The sequence below is a fragment of the Pteropus medius genome, unplaced genomic scaffold (assembly GCF_902729225.1).
Source record: "Pteropus medius unplaced genomic scaffold, Ma_sr-lr_union100, whole genome shotgun sequence".
NCBI lineage: Eukaryota > Metazoa > Chordata > Mammalia > Chiroptera > Pteropodidae > Pteropus > Pteropus medius.
In genome coordinates this window covers 27,511,246-27,535,254 of record NW_024349519.1, presented here as the reverse complement: position 1 = coordinate 27,535,254, position 24,009 = coordinate 27,511,246, and the positions used below count along the sequence as shown (strand labels likewise).

Sequence of the window (24,009 nt, the reverse complement as noted above, 5' to 3'; positions counted from 1 at the left end):
TTGTGTTGCTTTTTCTCCCTACCTATAGACCCCTGGAAGATCATCTGTTTAGTGTTCATTGTTGTCATGGAGACATGAAACAATGGTATTGCTCCCTGTATCACCATTAACTGTCATGTGCTCCCATTTCCCTGATTCTGGGTGTTAAACTAAGCTTAACCTGTATTTGGCCTATGTAAAAATCCAGAGAACTAAAAAGGTTTATTCTTTCTTATCCACATTTTTTGGTCAAATGAACAGTGGAGCCATGATAGAAGTATATTGTCCCTTCCATAGCTAAATGGCTCCTGTTCTCAAAATATATGTAGTTGAGGGAGAGGGAAATGTCAAGATTCTGCTTATACTATGACCGGCTCTCACAATTTTTGATTATTGAATTAATAAATTAAATAATAAATGAATGGTGCCATTCTTTGGAGCAGGGAATACTGGAAAAATGGGTTGAAATTTGGGGAGGGGGGAATATCACAAATCCAGCATAAATTGGGAAATAAATATGAATTATATTTGAATTTTAATTTTGACCAATTTTGACATACTAAGTTAGAATTTGAGATAATTCGATGAAGATCTAGGCTGTTGTATACTTTTAATGACATTAAAAGCTAGGTTCTTAAGCAAAATGCTAGCATGAATAGTTAAACTACAGAAAATGAGCCTTTTGAAACATTTACTACAGTGTAAGTTGATGTCACATAATTCTTATGTGTTCATCAAAATATGACAACCCCAAAGGACTCATTTGGGGCATTATTTCCTGGACCTACAGTTAATCTAAATTTTTAGAAGGAAAATAAATTGCTTTGTTACAAATTTTTCATAATTCATACTTCTCCCTAATTTTTCTTTCTCAATCATTTTAAATTACTGATACGTTTATCACATAGTTGACTTAAAAATAGTCCCATATATTAAAACATAAATTATGTTTAGTAAACCTTCTAATTCCAAAACTTCTGAAAAGAGGAACAACAGGTTGATTGAAAGTTCTGTGGGTCATAAATAAGACTTTGGCAGTCATCCACATGAAAAATAACTTGAAATGTCACTGTACTTCCCATGCTATTGTAATTTAGCAAGTGATGACATGACTGATTTAGCCAGTAAGAAAATGTAATGAAAATATTGGAACACAATGTGCTTAGATCTTTTAGCTTTTCGTCAATAGACTTTATTCTTTGAAATATGAGATATGCAAAAGAATGTAACATTTGGAATGCAAAGCTGCATTTATGACCTATGTGTTTTGAAGGTCTTCTTTTCTGCAAATTCTAATAGAAACAAAAAATCACTGTTTCTTGTCACCCTTCAATATCTCTACCACCACGACACCATCCATGATGAAAAATGGCTTTTAAAAAGGTGATGATTGAAATTTATTGAGTAAAGTTTATTTTTATACAAATTGTTTTGATGAAGATTTAGAAAATGGGTGTTATTTTAAGCAATGTGAAATCATGAAATGGATAATCTCAGTTGAAGAGCACTTGAGATAATATGGGAAGCCATATTCTATTGTGAGAGTTCTATAGCTCTCAGTTCTGTAGTTAAGTGAACTAGGCAACTAACAGGAAGCAGCCTTAAATGGTGTCTTGGACTCATGCCAATTGCAGATCTATCTCATTCTGATGTTATTAGAAATACAGATCTTTAAAAGTTTGTTTCTTAATTATAATATGTAAGTGAGTCATTAAAATATTGACTTCCATTGGAGTCTGCTCGATATATGTTACCATTACGTTAGTAAGCATATTGGTTTGTATGTAAACCAAATAAATTTTTGTCAACTAAATATGCCCTTCTTTGATTGAGGGAAATTTCAGACCATAAAAGGACCTTAGAGACTTTTGAATTTTAAAACTAGCCTTTCATTTTATAAGTCAAAAGCTCAAGCCCAAAGAAATGCAGTGATTTGCCCATGCACACATTCATACACGAGACTTGAATCCTGACTTTGCCGCTTACTAGCTATTGAATGAGCATATGTGTACACTTTAGAGATTGACACTCCCACAAGAAAGAAAGTTGCTAACTTTCTGGCCCATCCATAATCTTTTTCTCCCTCCCAATATGAGCGACATTTTCTTTTCTTTTTCTTTTTCTTTTTCTTTTTGAATTGAGATATAGTTTACATATAACATTGTGTAAGTTTAGGGTATACAACATGTCGATTTGATATATTTACATATTACAATATGATGAGCTACATTGTCTTACCCTTAACTCTGACAAAGGAAGGGTAGATAGCCTACATCCCAGCAGTAATGAGTTTTTATATTAGAAATTTTCTATGTATTATTGAAAAGTGATTAGTCTCCTCAAACATATTTCTTAGAATCAGTTTTCCATTACCAAATGCTGCAAGAGAAATGAGAAAATGATTTTGTTTTCCCTTAAAAAAGAAATAATATCGAAGTCAATGAGTATCAGATATTTGTCATGGGGGTGTCTATGCAGACATAAACTCTGCATGTGAACCTGAAGTGGAACAGTAGAGTCCAGTGAACAAAATGCCTAGGCTGGGTCTTTAAGGTCATGACCCCATGCCACAGTCCACTCTGTGGAAACCAGCCTTTCTTGAAAGAGTTCTTGTCCTGCATTTGGGAAGTCAGGATGAAATCTTTTCTGCTTTACAAAGAGCAACAGAAGTCCAGGGTCAAAGGAAGAAAGTAGAGAGCTTGTTTTCAGAGATAAAAATTTTTTAAAGACTAGTAAAGAGTAAATCAAATAAGATTTAACTACATATGTTAAAGTATACCCAACAGTCATCTTAAAAAGCGTTTCGACCATTTCTAGATTTAGCAACTACGTCAAATAAGCAAGGGTATTATTGAACAACAAAATCTTTGTTCAAGTAAGTTTTCACTAGTTCTCCAATATATCATTTAAGTATAAATTTGTATGTTGTTTTCTTTGACTATTTTTGGTGTATTGAGTGAAAGTTTTAGCTTTAAATAGTGGCAGGGTATGAGGACTATATTAGGTATGAAAAATGAAGAATGCTGGGAACATGTGAGTTGGGTAAGAACTAGAAGCGAGGTTATTTAGGTTGGCATTTTGCTGAACAAAAGGGCAATAGATATCAATCCCCATTTTGTTGTATAATTCAGAAGTCTTAAAGCACTTAGCTCTAGACTCTTACCTCCTTTTTGATGAGAGTTGTAAACCAAACTGTTAAAAACAGCACCGAGAAAGTATCAAACATATCATGTTTTCTAAATTCAGGTACATTTTAAGGGAATATTGAAACTTCCAGTTACAACTGTTATCCATTTGTCTTCCTGTTAATGCAATGCATAAATTTGGATTATTTAAGAGCATTATCCCTAAAAGCCACTGAGATGATTTCTCTGAGATGAAAGAAAAAAAAAAAAATCAGGGTACATGTCAATTATTTTTCTTACTGCTGCTAACACTCACCTGGCAGCTAGCTCACTCTAGTCTTTCCACCAGATCACTCAGTGACCTCACCTAGACTCCTTTCAGCATTCAGTGATAGCCTCTAAAGCTTGGGTAGAGAGTCACATCCATGCCAAGCTAGTTCATGGAAAAACACAAAAAGAGAACATTTTTAATTTGAGGCAACAAAGATCCAACATGTCCGAAAGTGGGACCATAATTTTCCTTGATTTATACAACCACCGTTCATTTATTTATTGATTTAATTATGTTTTTAAACAACTACATCACACTGAACTCTCGTAGTCTACTAAAATCCCAAGATTTAGTTCAAATAAAGTTTTGATAAGTCAATCTGGTTTATCCAAATTGCAGGACTTTTTATTTATCCCCATTAAAGTTTAATTCAGCCTATCAATCTGTCTTTTTTCCTTATTACCTATAACTTCCTCATGTGTATGCTTTCTGTAGAATTGATAAGCATGCCACCCTATTTTTCGCCAAAATAAAAATATTAAAGACACACAGCCAGGGAAAGGCACTTCTGAAAATGATTTTTCATTCACCTGTGATTTCACCTAACACTTTTACAGATAGCACAAATTTCTTGCTAAAATCTAATGAGCCATTTTTGCTCTCCAAAGGAGTAGAAGTATATAAATGATAATAATATTACCTTTCTGATACCAGAAGCAAATAATTTTAACAATGAAAATATCTATCTTTATGACCTATTTTTATTAGATCCAAATGAACAGTGTCCTAAACTGTCCACTGTTCAACAAAAATACCAGAAGTTTCAAGTGTTAATAATTCAGAATTTCTTCAAAGACAATGTTTTCCTCCATTGGCCCATTATTTTCCTTCTTGGATTTTCTAAAACTAGTCAAATTACCTTAAGATGTATGCAAAGTGATTTAATACACATTTTCATTCTAGATAAACTTTGTAAAAGAAATATTAATTTTGAAGACTAAAAGACCAAACTGTAGCAAATCTGTACCACTTCCCTCCCCCCAAATTTAAATTCCACAGAGCAAGTGAGTTTTACCATTTCATATCTGAGACACATATAAATACAACTTTATAATAATACTGGCCATATACAATGGCCTCTGACATTGCCAAGTTTTATATAAACATTATTTCAGGTGTTCAGGAAGCAGGTGTGTTAAATCAGAAGAAAAATGTGACTGTTTCTTTAATAGCCAATTAACAATAAATAGGATTATTTAACTACAGTCACTTCATAAAATAGCATTGCCATGGAAATATATTGAAATAAATATACTTATTAACTGAAAACTCTGTGGTTCTGAAAAAATAGAAATAGCTATTGGTCTGGGCTTAAATCTAAATAATGTTTTCCATTTAGATTTGTGCAGTAATTGGGCAAAATGAATCCTTATCATAAGCAATCATTATTTCCATGTATTAGTCTTAAAATAATAAATATGCTCCTCTGTTAACAGCCCTTAATTTTTTATCAACCAGTTTAGCTTCCCACCACACTTTCTCTTGATATTTTGTTCTTTTTTCTAAACCCTGCCATATATGATTCAACACTTAATTAAGTGCCATGCTGTAATGTGTTAAGGAGAATTATCTTTATTTCAAATGACATTTTAAGATGCCTTAAAGCCAACAGTTCTTCGCTAACAGCTGAGAAAGCTAAGCCACTGTTGAGTGTCAACTTGTTACTATTTGATCTTGAAGCAGTCATTTCTCTTATCCTGAAATGACTAATCTCAGAAATAAGATGATTGATCTAAGGTCCTTCTCAGATGTTGGAATTTAAAAAAGAAACACAGGTACATAAAATGATACTTCCCTATTCCTACCGGAGGATTTAATGTTTGCTTCTACTTAAAATCTAAGTATGACATATGCAAAACTAAACTAGATTATATAATTTCCTTTTATATCAGAATATTTGTAATATCAATACATAAAATTAAAATAAAAGGTTTTCAAATTAAAAGCTGGAGGAAACTTAGCAAAGCTCAATTTTTTTAAAGGTTCTTTTTTGTTGTTGTTTTACATTGAACATCATTTACTAACATATTTAAATTTCAACTGTATGGAAGGTATAATTGACCTATAAAATTGTAAGATATTTAAAGTATGCATCGTGGTGATTTGATGTGTGTATACATTGTGAAAAGACTCCCTCCCTCTAGTCAGTTAACATATTGATGACCTCACATATTACTCTTTTTTTTTTTTTGGTGAAAACATTTAAGTTCTATTCTCTTAGCAAATTTCAATTATACAATACAGTGTTATCAATTATAGTCATCATGTTATAGTTTTGATCCTCAGACCTTATAACTGAAAGTTTGTTCCCTTTTACCAATCTCTCCCAATTTCCCCTACTACTCCAGCCCCTGGCAACCACTTTTCTACTCTCTGTTTCTATGAATTTGACTTTTTTTCTTTTGAAGATTCCATGTATAAGTTATACCATGTAGTATTTTTCTCTTGAGTTATTTTACTTGTGTAATGCCTTCAAGGTCCACCACACTGTCACAAATGGAAGGATTTCCTTTCTTCTAATGGCTGAGTAATATTCTTTTGTAAATATAAATATATATATTCATATGGTATGTATGATATGATATGTATGATATGATATGTATATATGCCACATCTTATTTATCTATTCATCTGTTGATGGACATTTAGGTTATTTTCATATATTGGCTATTATAAATAATGCTACAGTGAACATGGGAGTGCAGGTATCTCTTTGAGATCCTGTTTCTATTCCCTTTGGATACATCTCTTAAAATGTCTTTTCGTTTCTTTCTTCTTTTCTTTTTTTTTTTCTTGAGGAAACTTTATATTGTTTTCCATAGTGGCTGTACCAGTTTATTACCAACAATGTACAAAGGTTTCCTTTTCTCCACATTCTCACCAACATTTGTTATTTTTTGTCTTTTTGATGATAGCCATTCTAACAGGGGTGAGGTAACATCTCATCATGGTTTTGATCTGAATTTCCCTGCTGATTAGTTATGTTGAGCACTTTTCCATGTGCCTGTTGATCATTTGTACATCTTCTTTGGAAAAATGCCTATTCAGTTCCTCTCTCTATTTTTTAATCAAATTTTTGTTTGTTTGTTCATTTGTTTGTCTTATCTTGCTATTTATTGGGTTCTATGAATGTTATATATATTTTGGATATTAACCCTTTATCAAATATATGATTTGAAAATATCTTCTCCTATTCTGTAGGTTGCTTTTTCCTTTTGTTGATGATTTCTTTTGCTGTACAGTTTTTAGTTTGATGTTACTCCAACTGTTTATTTTTGCTTTTGTTGCCCAAAAATTATCACCAAGACCTATGTCAGAGAGACTACTTCCTATGTTTTGTTCTAGGAATTTTATGGTTTCAGAGTTTATGTTCAGGTTTTTTAATCCATTTTTAGTTAATTTTTGTGTATGGTTACATTGGGATCTATTTAATTCTTTTACATGTGGCTGTCTGGTTTTCTCAGCATCATTTATTGAAGAGACTATCCTTTCTCTATTGTATATTCTTGGCTCTTTTGTTGTAAATTAAATACGTGTGTGTGTGTGTGTGTGTGTGTGTGTGTGTCTGTGTGTGTGTGTGTGTGTTTCTTTCTAGTCTCTCTTCTGTTCCAGTGATCTACGTGTGTGTTCTCTTATGCCAATATCATACTTTTTGATTACTATAACATTGTAGTATAGTTTGAAATCGGAAAGTATGATGCCTCTTTCTCAATATTGTTTTGGCTATTCAGGATCTTTTGTGGTTCCATATAAATTATAGAATTGTCCTATTTTTATGAAAAATGCCATTGAAATTTTGATAAGGACCATATTGAATTGGAAGATTATTTTGGTAGTGTGGACATTTTAACAATGTTAATTCTTCTAATCTATGAGCACAGACTATTTTTCTATTTATTTATGTCTTCTTCCATATCTTTCATCAATGTCTTTTAGTTTTCAGTGTACAGATCTTTCACCTCCTTGGTTAAATTTATTCCTAGATATTTTATTCTTTTTGATACAATTGTAAATGAGATTGTTTTATTAATTTCTCTTTCTGATATTTCATTATTAGTGTATAGAGATTAAACTGATTTTCCATATTGTTTCTTTATCCTGCTACTTTCCTGAATTTGTTTATTAGTTCTAATTTTTGGTGGTGTCTTTAGGATTTGCTGTATATATATCATGTCATCTACAAATAGAGACAGTTTTAATTCTTACAAATTGGAAAGGTAGAAGTAAATGGTTCTTTTAAATGATCAATGATTTGCTCCTCTAAATTTTAATTTATGGTACTCTATACAATGGTAGAGAGAAAGAGAGATACTTTCACTTCGCAAACTAAATAGGAATGGCTGATATCAGGATGTTATCACCCTGCAATTTGTCACACAGTTCTTTATGTGACATTTTACAGACATCTCTTTACTCCAGCCATTACCTTGGGTTATAAACTGTCAAAGGTAATGAACAAGTTTGTTTAAAAGACTAATTGTCACAACCTTTAAGTGTCACTTTTCTTTACATTCACTAGCATCGACTTTGCAGGGCTAGGAGGCAAGTATTTGATTCAACTATTTCTTTAGGTCTGTCTCCTCTTGTTTACTGGCATGGGGAGGGAAGGGGGAGAAGCGTCAGCTAAAATACAGCTCTGTTTAAGGAAGAAAGAAAACTCCTGGAAGGCAGAATTCCTTTTCAATTCCATTATGTTGCTAAGTTGGGTGTGGGATATTTGGAAGATAGGAAAATACATACAAATCAACCTAATAAACTGTAATTGCTCATTTCAATATAAAAAAATAAAATAATGCCCCATGGATTTTCAAGAAAGTCTAGATTTTCTCAAGACTCAATCAAAGGTAAAGATCTGCATCATACTTTTGGAAATATTGGTGAATGGGAATGGTTTGCAGGATTGGGGATGGTTTGCTGCAGTGGGGCCTCCCAGTGAGGATAGGTTTGATCCTACTGCTATTCTTACTGATGAAGAAAATGATAATGACAATGGTATAAATCATTTAGATGTCAGATATGGCAGAACTGGGATCTGAATCCAAGTTTGCCTGAGTCTATGACCTAAATACCCTTGCAACACTATTCAGTTCTCCTAGAGCATGTGTTCCTATATTCTAATTTCTCATATGTCTGACAATGTGCCCAAATCGCCAGACTCCCGTTAGGTATCTAATTTACTTTCATTAGGAATTCATTTAGTTTTTCGTTTACATAATAGAAGCCAATGAAATTTTTCTAGTACTGTACTATAAAGTTATAAAAATTCTCATCCTAGAAAAAAGATGCATTTGTAAGTATTTAGATGTATTTTATAATCATCCTTAAACATTACAATATAAAAGTAAAGTATACCATGAACGTAAGATACTAGTGCAATATTAAATCTCACAACAATTTAATGTGTAAAGAAGTCAGGATTCTTTTATAGTTAAACAAGAGAAGTGAATCACAGGCTTTGAGGCTTTGGAATAGCATCAGAAAGAGAATTTTCTACTAGGTGATTGACTTCTTCTAACCAGTATAGTCTTGAGGGAATATCTGTAATTATTTCGACTAGCTTAGCATTTGCAAAGACTCAAAAGGAAAATTGCTAGTTTCTTTGAATAACATTCAGAGCTCTTCTTCAGGAAATTTTTCCAGGTATCAGGAAATTTGGTACAATCAAAAAGAATACTTTGTATATCCCTATGAAAATAATCAATGGTCTCATGTGCTTTTGATCTTCACTGTTCATGGTGATTTCTTCCTATTTTATTCCTAGAAATTATGTTGAATATGTCCTGACCCCAGCACTCACGTATAAATGCTGTGGATAATTTGGTTCCTGATTACTAGGGACCCATCTTCAAGCACCATTATCTCAGGAATGGTGGGAGGAATTTAGAATTCTTATGTGGAGGCCAAGCATGGACAGCCATACCCTCACTGTTGACTGTGATGGTTTATACCACCCACTCAGAGGCAAAAAGAATCTCTGAGTTGGCATCATATTCTTGCTGTCAATTCAGAGAAACTGTTCAGAAAAGGGGCTGAGGTGGACTCTTATGTTTCTAAATGCAGGGACTTTAGAGGACAAAATAAACTACTTGGGGGTATTTCCTGTGAAAATTTCAAAGCAGCATATTTGATATAGTATTAGAAAAGATAAATAAAAATGAATGTCATCAATCTAAATTAAGTTATTTGACTATAATTAAAAAGTGAAATCATTTGGCACTTCTGAATACTTCTAATCCTACCCCAGTCAGAGAGAGAGAGAGAGAGAGAGAGAGAAAGTGTCAGAGGCAGAGAGACAAAAAGACAAAGGCACCAATCACTCAGGGTAGTTTATCCAGAAAGAGTGGTACACATGACCCCATTTCAAAGTAAATTCAGGTTAAAATTTGGTGATTAACCTTAATATACATCATTTGTTAATTCTTGCACTTCTAATTTATCTCTAAAAAAATTTAACATCGCTTAATATTTTCATACCACTTAGACTGTGTGTCCTTTCTTCTGAATAATATATAAACTGTGAATAGTTTATATATTAATTTCAGAATAATCATAGCAAGTATTGGATTAAAATTATTCCATGAAAAACCTTTGGGCATCTTCTCACATTAACTAAGCTAAAACTTAGTCCTATAATTTTTTAGATGGACTTGCTGTTTTAATTCAAGTCTATAAAAATAAAGACATATAGAATTCTTGGTCAAAACAGAGAAACGAATTTGCCTCTGCTCCTCTTCAGAATGAGGTGCCTGAAAATTAAAGGAATTCAAGCAGAATTACAAGATTACGGGCACAAAGTCATGTTGGTGCCAATGCATGAACAATCAAACATCTTCTTAGGACTCTCATTCAAAAGTTAAATGACCCAATCTACTGTCAAATGCATGTTAGGAATAAAAGGCTGCTCTGATCCATAAGATAAAATGAGATGTCTGGTCATTGAAAGAAATTCAAGCAAAACTAAAAGACTATAGACACAGAGTCATGTTGTTGCCCATGCGTGAACAAGCAACACATTCTATTGCCATACGCATATTGAGAATGAAGCTGCTCTGACCCAAACAAAAAAACAAATCCATTGCTATTCACAAATTAATATAAATATAACGTTGCCTTTTTATACAACTTTGGCAGGAACCAAATTTAGGTAAATACAGTATCACATCTGTTCACAATCATTTTGACGCTCTAACGCACAGTGCGTTCTTTGCTCTGTGGACTCTCTGTTAAGGTTCCAGGTAGTCTGAATTTTATTGTCAGTTATCATTGTCTTGGCCCCGGTTCAATTGCAACTTAAGAGAATACTTGAACTACTGTCTCTTCTAGTACCATGCAAACACTCTAGGAATTTGATGCTTTCCAGAATCATCTGCATCATATTCTTGTTATATAAGTTCAATCAAAGACACTTTTTCAGAACAGAACAAAAGAGATTAGATTCGTTTTAGTTTAAATTGTCTAAAGAGAGTTCTCAGTCATGGATTCATTAATGACTTTAGCACAAATAATGGAAGTAGAATCATGCATTTTTATTAGTCACCCAAGAAGACTTTTGGTTTCAGGTTCTTCTGGAAGGCTCGATCACTAAGGCTCTTCTTTTAACAATTTGGAAAATATATCTTCCCTGATTAGGAAGTTAGTCATTTCACATTTTGACATCTAAAACAATGCAGAGTCTAAAAGCCTCACAAATTACAGTTATAAGTAATTAGATACATCACTTTAAAGATGAAAAGCTCAAGGATTTGTGGTGCCTCTCTTCGTTCCACTTAATCCTATTTTACTTTTTGAGTGTCGGATATTTTATAAATATTGTAGTTGAATTCAAGCAACAAGTGTTGACAATTAGTTCTCTAACTTGGTAATTAAAAGCATTATTATTTTTCATTAGCGGATTTTGTACTCTGTTAGTTAACCTTCCTTCTGATTAATATATTCTTTATCAATCAGTATTATTCCAGCCCAAACACTCTGTCATCCAGTTTTAAAACTTAAAACAGTTTTAAACATAGTGTTCTGAAAAGGAGTGATAAAGTAGAATTTGGGGAATGTCCTTACAGTTCTCATTTTCTGGAGACTGTTTATCCCTTCTTGTTTTAGCAGTTGCCTCAGCCTTGGTCACAGACATCCCCTGAGGCATTTCTTTTCCATTTATTTTGTCCATTTAAGGTTAACATATTAGAGTTTTGCTACTGAGAGATTAAAATAAACAGTTTGATGGAGGTTTCTCAAGGCTCCTGCACTGACCACTGCCTTCCTCCCTGGCTTCACTGGCATCTCTTTAACACAGGTGGTATTAAGGTTACCAAATAGAGGTTTTTAGCAATGTGCCACATTTTTCTGTGCATCCTGATAAAAGCAGGGAGAGCAGGAGATGTGCCTCTTTATTTGCATGCACTAAAAAATAAGGGATAAAATTCATCATAATAAATTTTCCCCCCAATCACATGTTAAAGACAATTGATTTATGAAATTTCACTGAACAATTTACTGTAACAGCATGACACTGGGCATGGCAGCTCTAGGCAAGAATATGATACTAAACACAATCAGGTGATACCAGAACACTACCAAACAAGAATATCATCTGTATTGTTTTCAGTTTGTAGCTCTAAAAAATAAAATGGGGTAAATATCAGTAATGTGATTATATCCATTCTATATATTCATAGCTTTAGTATATGTTGAGTACCAAGCTATTAGTAATGCAATTTAGTCATAGAAAAGATAAAGTCATTTTCCTCTTGGTTCATAATTATATCTCACATCATTTAAGTGTACGTTTTAATGCTATTTTATTTCACCATTTCTTCCCCCACCTTGAGAGACAAGACAGGTACCATTATATTTACTGGTGTTTAGTTTTGATTTTATTATTAGAATTTCACAGTAGTAATGAACAAAAGCAGACTTTCTGTCAGAGGTGAACTTCAATGGCCATATTGAAAGGAAATGATAAATAATGAATAGAGCAGAACATACGAAGGCAGGAGAAATGGTCCGAAAGGAAGAGAAGGCAAGAACCCGGGCAGACAAAGACAAGGAAGCCAGGAAGCTCATTTGGTGCTCTTTATAGAGACTGGAGAAAAATGTATCTATCAAAAGTCTTTCTTGAAAAATCATGACAGATGATTTCATTTCAACCTTATCTCTACTTGTCCATAAGGGATAAATATATTTTTTAAATTATCAGATATTAAAGTGCTAATGTACATGAAAACCCAATATGTGGCATTGAGGAAGCTCATGTTCATCCAATAATAGGCCCTACCCAGGAGCAAAGGCAGAATGGTTGGGGTTAAACATCTTTCAGAGAACCTTCACTCCTATAAGATTTGCTACTGTGAGAGCATATCCTTCCTCTTTGGTCTTAGTATATATATAAATCAGAAACTTTAAAAATGGGCTAAGAGATATGCCAGGGAAAGAACTAAGTCATCTCACATGTCATAAATAATACACAATATTAAAAAACTCTTTCCTACAACGAGCACCATTTGCCAACCATTTCTAATGAATTAATCTAAATTGTTATACATGAAACACTTCACTGGGAAAAAGCACAGTATTTGATACTGAAACAGAAATGGGTTTTATAGTAACTATTTATTTTCTACATCATAAAAAAAGAAACCAAATGATTCTCATCTTCCCTATCTGCTCAAAATATATATTAACTATATTAAATATTGTCTAGTAATAAATTGACCTAGTAATAAGTTGAATATAATAACTTAAATAATGTAAAATAATTATTTCAAAGCTCCAGGGTACCTTTCAAAGTTCTGGAAGAGGACACTTAATAACAAATGATTCTTTTATTGCTTAAAGAACAAAACCTACTAGTATAAATGTTTGTGAAAGAAATTTAAATTTTTAAATGAGAACTTTTCTCCAATTTCATCAATTAAATAAAAATATAAGTTTATGTTTGTGATCATAGGATCTATAATAATTAAAATTTAACTTGAATAGATTTATAAGTTCTGCCCACCTTATTAAGCCCTGATTTAAATAAGACAATGATGTGATATTAACTCACAGGTACACCAAAATCAAAACAAAACAAATCACACTTTCATGATATTTTGTTCTACATGCTAGTGAACAAATTAATGCATCATTTTTTTTCTACAGGAAAACCGAAGACTTTAATAACATACCTTCCAAGGTCAAAATGAATACAGGTATGCTGTCTCTGTTAGTCGTAAACTTTTTGGCCTTGCTTTCTAAAAATCATCTTGGCCCTAAATCATTAGTTTAGCACTGCTGATCCTAAATGTGATACCGACTTTCTGATGAGCTGAACAGTCTAAATTCATTACCTGATTTCTTTGTCTTTGTGCTCCAATCTTATAACAATCAAAAGTAGAATCTTCGGCTTTATCTACTCTTACTCCCTTTTTCTGTAATCATATCTTAAAATTAACTCCTATAAACCCTAGGAAGAGGTAGTATGTCATTTACATACATACTTTTGAAATTCTTCATAGAATAGGCTAAAGTCTAAGGCAAGTTTGCTCTAGTAGAAAGTATTTAAAGTCTCCCAATTTATAAATCGTTTATATTGACAAGGTCAGCAGATAGAGTGCCAAAGCTTCATACGAAATCAGCTAATTAATCCATAGACACAATATACCTAAAATCATAAGCATTATATTTTTAAATGTGAGAAGAGTATCTTCAAATAGCTTAACATCGATGCCTCTGGACTCTGTATTGTATACAGTTTAGTGTAAAAATGTTTGTGATACATGTTATGTACATACAAATTTTTTCATAGTAGAAATATTTTAGCATGTATTTTCACCTCTTTCCCCTTGAAATCTTTATATTCAGTATTAAGTAATTCTGGAACACAACTTTCTCACTGAAATTTTATAACCTGTGTTTTAGAAGTACTGTTTTCTATCTTCAAGTGATCCCTGGAAGGTTGTTTTAGCTAGTGGCCCCATGGCAAAGGGGAAAGGGTGGTCCCAGTTATTTTCTCACATCAAGCCAGTTGACTTCTTGCTGTCTTTTGCTGTTATCAAAGTGCCTCAAGGGAGGATTAGCAACCACTGGCAAGAACCAGTATCTAATCCCTAGATCAAGTGTAGAGACATGTCCCACTGTCCTTGATTCTGTGACTGCCCCTTAGCAGAAACCTGCTCTAACTGACCTCAGAACTCTAGGTCATCTGGCCCCTGAGGATGTAGTCAACTTATAGATGTGTAGAGCAACAGGCAAGATAAGGATGCTGAAGACAGTCAAAATAGGCGAGGAAAGCTTATTAATTAAGAGAAATTATAACCCTGGAAATGAACCCAGTAAAGGTATTTGAACAATTGGAGTTTTGGGCATTAGATATGGGAAATGAAAGATGAAATATTATTAGGCAAAAGAGATTGAAGAAAGTAAATAGAATAGAGAGCCCATAGCTGAACGAGGATAAGTCACATGAAATGTCCACATGAAGAAGTTACATTTACTAATTGTTCTGAGCCATCTTCTCATAGACTTGAGTTGAAATAATGCCCCAATATCCTTTATTTTGTGAAATGCTGATTTTCCTATTTATTATAACCCTATTATGAGGTGTATATGCTATTATACTAAAGATTCCATATTCATGTACAATGCATTTAATAATTAATCTTCTTATTCGTAGAATTCAATCCTTAATGGCAAAGTAGGCACATAGAAACTTGTAAATTTGTTTAGGTCTCTGGGGTACTGGAGCCAAGTTACTGCTATAGCAGCATGAATATAACCCTCTAAAGTATCCTCTCATTCAAAAGAAGTGAGCTTGGCTCTATATAGAATGCTAATTTGCATACTTGTTTTGCTTATATGGATGAACTTACACATACATATGCATGTACAATATGATATTCAAACTTACACATACAAAACTGATTAGAAGTGACTAGAGCCCTTTGTTTAAAATTCCAAAGTAATATTATAATGTTGCTATAAAAACATACCACTTTAAATGTATACATATAATACAGAAAATATCAGCACATTAATAAGTAGAAACAGAATATAATAGATTTCTCTGTTCAGAAATTTCACAAGTGAAATTTTCAAATTAAGCTCTTTATTAAACTGTTAATAAAGACAGATCCTCCATTTATTTCATCTAGGTCTTAGAGTTACTTAGAATACAGAAATTATTTAACCAGAGGTTCCCACATTCTCTTGGGTTACAGTGCCAAGATACTCAGTAATTTTTCTTGAGTCAAAAGGAATACCTAACAGTTCCACTTATTAAGTAGCTAGGTGCAAACAACTTAATAAATACTTAGTTCTGTTAACTCAGAAGCAATAAAAAATAATACACTTAAATTGAACAAATAATCATTTTATTTCATTCTTTGTAACCACAGTTACTTACTAATGGTATGTGTGTGCTTATAGGGCATGGCAAAACTTCTCAGACCTCGGAATTAGATTGTAAATTACCACTGTCATTTACTGGTCCAAAATTATTTTCACAGAGTACTTGTTTTTTTGTCACAGCAATCACCGAAAACTCAACTTTTCAAAGATGTGATATCATCTTAAGAAAGATAGCACAATCTATTTTCTTGAAACTGGGAACTACCTCAGGCTAGAAGTTCATGCGGTATCTGATAGATATCACTATGTTTTTCTCAAAAAGGTAAAATAATCCCCCCAAACCCTTGTGAATCCACCGAGATAGCCCAGGGTACCTCAACACACAGTTTGGGAACTATGGGTTTGGGGGGTGACCCTGGATCTCCTCAGTCTGAAATCTTCCCTTTTCATCTCTCTGCTTGTCTTTATATGTTCAGAATTAAAACAACTAGAAAGTAAAATCTCTTAGCAAGTCATCAATTTACACTTTCAACATCCTTGACTACAAAACCCTTTTAGACTACCCATAGTGGCTATATACTGTGTATTCAATAACATTACCTCCATTTTACCAGGAACTCATCCCTCATAGCTATTTTCAGTTTGCAGAGTTTGCTAAAATTCTATTGTTACCCCTCTGAAGATATCTTTAGTTGTATGTTTCTACCATTTACGTCTTTCTGTGTTCAGTTTCTGAATTATAGTCTTTGACTTATTTGACTTACTTCCTTATATTGTTTCAAGCGATATTTCTATTTTAATTATTATCTGTATTAGGAAATTGTCATTTTAAACATATTTAAGAAACATATTTAAGAATCATTCTACGAATTTTAAGGGCTATTGACCTTACTACTTGTGATTTTACTAATTAATTCAAATCATATAAGTACTCTTAAATTCCCTTATGTCTAATAAACAAAGTGGATACTTTTGTTTCCTTAAGAAATAAAGAAAAAGAAAAAAATGAGAATACCGTAAGGCAATATATAATGGTTATGTTATTATATCGGTGGTTATATTATTTGTCTTTCTTGTTATAACTTTCAAAAATAATTAAATTTAAGTTGTTTTGGTTCCAGGGGAATGAACAAAACTATTTATTGCACATTCCGTATACAAAGGAATGTGGGAATTGAAATCTGTTCGTAAATAGAACACTAACCTTCCAATTGTAGAAGTTGTTATCCTAAACTTACATTACAATAGTTGGAACAGTTTCACTTATTTTGCTTTATGTTGTGATTTATATAAGTGTAAATATATAGATTATCATATACATTGTTAAAAAGTATAAAAACTAAATTTTAAACATGATTATTTTAATACTATATATATATACACACAAATATATATATACATATATATATCAGTATTGCCTTTGATTTTACTAATTATTTCCATAGCTAATAATAACTATGGGAAGATATAGGATTTCCATAAGGCTATATGTTTATGAATCTTGTGTATTAAATATATCATGTCTATATCACTTTAACTTTTACTTTAAGAAGTACTTTAAGCCAGGAGATCCCAACCTTCTGGGCACCAGGGACCCATGCTCCTATGAGAATCTAATGCCCGATGATCTGAGGTGGAGCTGGGCGGTGATGCTAGCACTGGGGAGCGGCTACAAATACAGATAAAGCTTTGCTTTTGCTTGCCCACCACTCACCTCCTGCTGTGCGGCCGAGTTCCCAACAGGCCACAGACCAATACCAGTCCCTGGTCGGGGAGTTGGGGACCCCTCCTTTAAAGTATCTTCAGGAATCATAATAGCTAGAATATAGTAAAACCCAAATGAAGTATACAAAAGTATATTATACTGTGGCTCTTAAACCTGAAATATAGGTAATCTATAACTTTAAAAGCTGGTTACACTGCTTATAAATTTAATAGTTGAATTTAAATGGTATAAACAAAGTTGAGTTTTATATTTCTGTTTTCATTCAAGAAAAACCATAAAATGTTAAGTATAAAATCAGATCTTTCACTGAAGCTTTGGCATCTATTTCTAAGACAGACCCCTGTTTTGTTTGTTCTGTTTTGTTTCGTTTGTTTTAGTTTGGGGTGGTTATAAAACTCGCAGATGGATTCCATGATTACTAATTTTGACTGTTCATCTTTTTCATGGAGGTTTGGCACATTTCACTTAAAATGCATGACATCGCATGTGCTTTCTCCTTTGCCGCGGCCTCTGCTTTATCATCTTTTTGCTTCCAGATAGCGGTGGGTGTGCTCGCAAACGTGCTGCCATGTCTGTTACATTAACATCTGTGAAGAGAGTTCAAAGTTCTCCAAACCTATTGGCTGCAGGTATAATATCACTAACTCACAGAATGTCACACTTGAATGGCTTTATCTGACCTTTCTCTCTTTCCAGAATTATTTTGTTTGGATGAAGAAAGTGGCTGTAAATACCTTTTCAATGTCCTACAAGTTCTTATTTTTCTTGTCTCAAGAATAGCTCCTATCCTTTCTGACTGTTTTTGTTCTAAAAATAAAAGAGCCAAAGGAAACTGATATCTTGTAGAAAACATTTAAAAAATCTAATTAAAAACAACAGTCACTTGCCAAAAATGTGCTGAGTAACTGCAAATGTTAATAACTATTTAAGTTTTTGTGTCTCATGAACTAAAGTGATATAATATTTAATCAAGATAACTCATAGGTGCTTTTGTTGTTTTTTACCTAAAAACTATTATGGAGTAGGAACACAGGAGGTTAGGAAGAAGGATTTATAGGAACTGAATTTTTATTAATGTACTTCTTTGCCAGATGTTGCAAATGAAATGATAGATTATTAGTTTTGAAAAAGACCTTAGCCTTCCTTTAATCCAGTCAGCAAAGATCCTGATAATATAGATTTTTAAACATCTTGGTCCAGTTAAGATTAACATGCACCTACAGATATAAATATACTCTGGAAAGTAATTGGGAATGTGATATTTCAGCATCTACTGGAGTTGGTATCTCTATAATAAATGTCTGTCATGTCTTACTTAAGTTTGTAGGCACAGTCTAGACTAAGAGAGGGATGTTGTTGTGGAAGATCAAAGTGATCTCAGCAACCCCAGTGTCTCTGGATATATACCTGGATATATACCTACACCTTCTGGTGACTGGTTGGTCGATTGGTTGGTTGGTTGGATGTTGGTTACTTGGGGGTTCCTTGTTTTTTATTTATATTTATAGTTTTGGAGCAGAAGTGACAAAGGGATGGAGAGTGCTTAAATAATTTTAATTCTCACTGTGCACATCAATATCTTGCATACACATACATTTAGTAGTTAATTAAATTCTCAAGATGTCCTTGGCTTTAAAGCCTCTTGTTCCTAGACTATTCAGCTGTGTTGAGGAAAAAATTAACTTCCACATGGAGAATCCACTCCTATCCACCATCCCCAATCTGCAAATGGATTTCAATGTCCAAGTTTAAATACCAGGCCAGGTGGTTCCATAATATATTAAGTTTTTTAAAAAATGCAAGTTTCATTGCAATCAATTTCAGTACAACTTCAGTTTAGTGACTGAAAAAAATCTTTCTCTTTATATATAAATATATATTTGTACATGTTTGCTCATGTGTGTATGAGCATGAAAAAAATGTGAGAAAAACTATAAGTGTGTTTAATGGGGTACCCGAGGGAAATGTGAATGAAGAGAAATAAGAAAATAAATAAAATAAAGTCCAAGGCCATCAGGTAATCAAAATGCTTATAACATGAATATCATTGACATTTCAACAAAGTAAAATTCTAGCCCAGGCTACTCAGATGTGGACCACTGAGGCACTGATTCAACAATGCCAAATTGTTGTTACTTATAAAAGTAACTACTAAAGAAATAATATTGGATTGAACTAGAGAATCCATTTTGGAGGGTCAACACTAGAATATCAGCAATTTCATATCACTCAATTTAGAAGAAAATATTTAATGCTTAAGAATCAAAACAATAGAAAATATTTACTACTTAGGCATATGAAACAATCTTTAGCACTAAAAGTATATAGTGTCTGTGGGTCACTTAAAACCTTATATCACTGGGAATAAGATTTCTAGAGAATAAAGTCCCCTGAATTTTGGACTTGATGGTTACATTTAAAGTTGATCTCTTTTGTATTAATTAGACCCTTAAGGTAGAATCACTTTTGAAAAGAAGTTTTAATTACATTTTGAGGAAAGAGATTAGCCTCTTTTTATGCCCTTCACATTAGATGATAGCCTTCATAAGAACTTATCTGACACAGTGTCTTTTTGAGAATCAAAATGGAATTAATAAATATTCATTGCATTAGATATTGTTAAAATAGCCTTTAAATAAAAGACTACCTCCACAAAAGTTCCTATGATTCCCTCTCTCAACTCTCAGATTGGAAAGTCAATATAAGCTGCTAGTCATCAACTATTTTTCCACAAATCAGTCTTTCTCCTTTCCTTTTATAAGACGTAGAATCCCACTGAATAATTCATAGCACATGCTGATGTTTAAAAACTAAGCTAGAACCAAAACAATGAGTATAGAGACACAATAAGCCTTTCTGAAGTACATTTTATTTTACTGAAACCACTTGGCAGTCTAAGATAACATTGGTAAGGATGGTATGCTGTGGTGACCAGACCACTGTGCCAGGAGGCAAGGTTCATCCTGCCAACACCACCTGTGTGTTTCACCCCTTAGGAAAATTTGTTTGCCTGTAACTCAAGTTTCCTTTTAAAAAAAAAAAAAAGTATTGATTCGGCATTTCCTACCTCTCTGAGAATGTAATCATTTCTCAGACTCACAAGGATTTGTCAGAATGCAATGAGGATGAATGAAGAAAATAAATAAAAAGGCTTATCACAGTACTTAGAAACACAGTAGACACTCAGTTGACTTTAATTAGTATTAAATTAAATATTTAATTCTTGCAAAGCAACTGAGCCATCTAAAGAAAAAAGCTGTAAGAATTAAATCATCATTATTTTCAAGAAAAGCACAGTTTATAATGTCTAATAAAGCACATCAGTTAAAAGGAATTTAAATGTTGGAATCATAAAGTTGAAAGGACCTCTGAGGGTATCCGGTCCAGTCCAGGCACTGAGCCCAAATGCCTGGACAACTTTTCTGACAGGTGTCCACCTTCTGCCTGCACACAGAGAGTACTCATTGTCCCAATGAAGAGCAGTTATAGTTCTTAATTCTCAAAGACCCTATTTATATTCACATGCAAAACAACCAGGGAATAATAAAATCTGTCCCATTTACTCATTCTTAAATTTTCAGAAAAGCAATGACCATCTCCTAAAGAACACTAGATATTTAGGGCTCCGATCTCTAAAATTCTAGCTCAGCTTTTTCACAAGTCAGTGATCACGAATAATGTTCAAGATATTAGACAAAACCATTTTCCTCATGCATCTACCAAGTCAGTCATTTACCTGCCCAATATGTTTTAAACCTATATTCTCTTTACTTGACATGGATCCAGGATACTTTCATGTTTTCTGTCACCTGCTCCAAACCACACCTGTCCTCCCTTTCCTAAGCTTGCCTGACAGGGATGAAATTTAAAAAGAGCTATGCTGAGCAGTGCCTCTGAAGAACTACAATAAAATAGCCAATCAGGAATAAGTGTTTTAAATACCTATAATAGGATTCATTTTAAAGAAACTGAAATGTCATACACTTGAGTATCCTTAAGAGAGCATTCACTTAGGTGTGAGCTTTAATCATTAATATACTAAGCTTTATTAAAATATGGGTTCATCCTGAAGTTTTAATTTTTGGTCATTTTCATTCCTTTCTTCTTTCTCATAATTCTACACACTCACGTCTACTTTGTTAAGGGCTTTCCAGTAGAGCTCACCATGATTAATATCTCATATTTCCTGTGGTATAGATAGAATTTAATTTAGAAACCCCTGGGCCCAGTTTGAGGGAAGGGAACCCCTAGTTGAGCCTAGAATGACTATCCTCTGATTCTTACACTTAATCTTTATCCCACTCAAGTTTCCATAATCTCCAATGTGATTATCAGTTAGAAAAAGCAGAGCTGGCCCTCTACAAATTATCAGTTAGAGGAAGTTTATTTCAGTGTCCTTCAAATCTCAATATTCCCTCTTCTTCTTCACCGTGTCTATACTCTTATACCTTCAAACATCTGGTTCCTACCATCTCCATCTCCAGCACATACGCACACACCCTTCTTTATGAGCTCCATTTTATCAGACCAAGAGTAAAATGAAATCCCTATGCTCCAGAAAATAATTGTAATATAAATAATAATTATTACTATTAATCTGCTTCTCTTTTCATTACCATTTCTCTAAGTCTCAAAACTTGCCCCTTGTCTACAAACAGTATGCGGCCACCAAATGGCCATGTTATATCTCTCTTCTTGAGTACGCCAAAGCAGAATTCTAATGATTGCTCTGTATGCTTCACTATGTTTGTTTTCCTCATAGAGTCCTCATCATCATTTAAGTGATTGAGAATTCCTATCATTTCTGCTTCCATCAAATCCTAGAAGTAGAGTCTACTAAACATTTCACATGTAACTCTTCAAAGTTATTTTTACTTTATGGTACCCAATCTGTTACTTTGATTTTTGAATTCATTGGACTTAAAATCCATACTAAATTATAAATTACCATAAAAAAAAATGAAGTTTTGTTAGTCTTCTCTAACTCTCCTGAGCTGGAGTCATTCTAATGTGCTCTATGCTGATTCACATTTAGTTTTCTTCCTTTGATCTGAAAGGAATTTATATCAAATATTTTATCTAAACTCCAACTCTTGCATTTCTCAACTCGTTTTTATCATTCCGAATTTATGTGTTTAGATTTTAAAATAACTATTCCTTAAGCATTAGAATGAGCATGGAGAGTCCTTTTTACATGTAACATTCATGTTCTATTAAGCGTTGAAATAAGAGCAATGTAATAATGGTCTTAGGGAACATGTGAACCAGGACCAGGACAGAGGGTAGGCTGAATGAGCCCTAAGGTCTTTCCAAAGTTACAGCTTTATGGTTCAGTGAGAAATTAACCATGCAGAGTAATAGAATCAAGCAATACAAATTGATTACCTCAAATGTTCATAAGTTATAGAAGATTCTTGAATGTATAAGTCCAATAAAACAGATAGTGACTATGTCATTGAGCCACTTTCCAATGGCATTATCAAAAGCAATTTCTTGGTACTAAAATTTGTTTTTCACAGCTTACTGCAAGACTATGGAATATATTGCATAACAGCTCTTAAATTAAAATGACTTTTTAAAATGGCAACATGAAGAAAATTCAAAGTCTATAGAACAATTTGAAATATCACATGAGATGAGAGACACATTTACACTTTCTTAAAACTAAAAAAAAGTGCAAACCACAAAAAATTGGTCACTATCTAACACAAGAATTGAATATGGTCAGTAACATTAAGGCATTGCAAGCTAAGGATCTGGTGGTTTGATTTAATGCTAGGAAAAGCATTCATTGTTTACAAACCCAGATCCCTTTTGATGCTTTATTTTGATATTTAAAAATTCATACATTTGGCTTTGGCAATAAGATAAAATTACATGGCTGCAATATTTTTGAGGGGAGAAATCAGTGTTTGGTATATGTGTTAATTATATATTATAGTTATATAACAAATAATATTCTAATTGAAGTAAAAATAAATGTAGAAAGTTCCCATTGGTATATTTGGTGTACCCAGAGTTTTAGACTGAGATAATGTTACTAAAAAATGCATGTGGTTCTTTGGCAAATGACCTTTACTGAACTGTTCATTTCCTTTACGCTTGTATTAATTTCAACGTTTCTTTTTCTTTTAGGACGTGATTCTCAGTCACCAGACTCAGGTACAAAAAAACTATTCTGAATAACCATTACATTTTTTGTGAGGGTTTTTTTTTTTTTAACATATTTATAGCCACATTGTTAGCCTCAAAGTAAACTTAAATCGTATATACAGTTATGCATGTTAAATTAAATTTCTAAAATGAAAACTTAAATTTTGGAAATAAAAATAAATTTTATTTTAAAAAATGTTAAAAGTGAATGTAGATATTTTTGTATCCAATTTGTGTTCCCTTAATAAAAGCTTGGAGATCTTACAATGATCGAAATCAAGAGACACTGAACGGAGATGCTACATATTCCTCTCTTGCAGCAAAAGGTTTTAGAAGCGTTCGACCAAACCTACAAGAAAAAAAATCAACTCAGG

The 24,009-nt window shown here is 32.9% G+C and overlaps 1 protein-coding gene across 1 annotated transcript in view; it reads left to right on the top strand.

The window, feature by feature from the left end:
* The window catches only part of LOC120618456 (sorbin and SH3 domain-containing protein 2-like), a 127,121-nt gene that overhangs the window by 26,685 nt on the left and 76,427 nt on the right, over window positions 1-24,009 (top strand). The window contains 4 exon segments of the mRNA XM_039882685.1: window positions 13,570-13,619; window positions 18,019-18,111; window positions 23,618-23,644; window positions 23,887-24,008. Of these exon segments, the coding sequence (XP_039738619.1) occupies window positions 13,610-13,619; window positions 18,019-18,111; window positions 23,618-23,644; window positions 23,887-24,008 (252 nt within the window). The 5' untranslated portion in view covers window positions 13,570-13,609.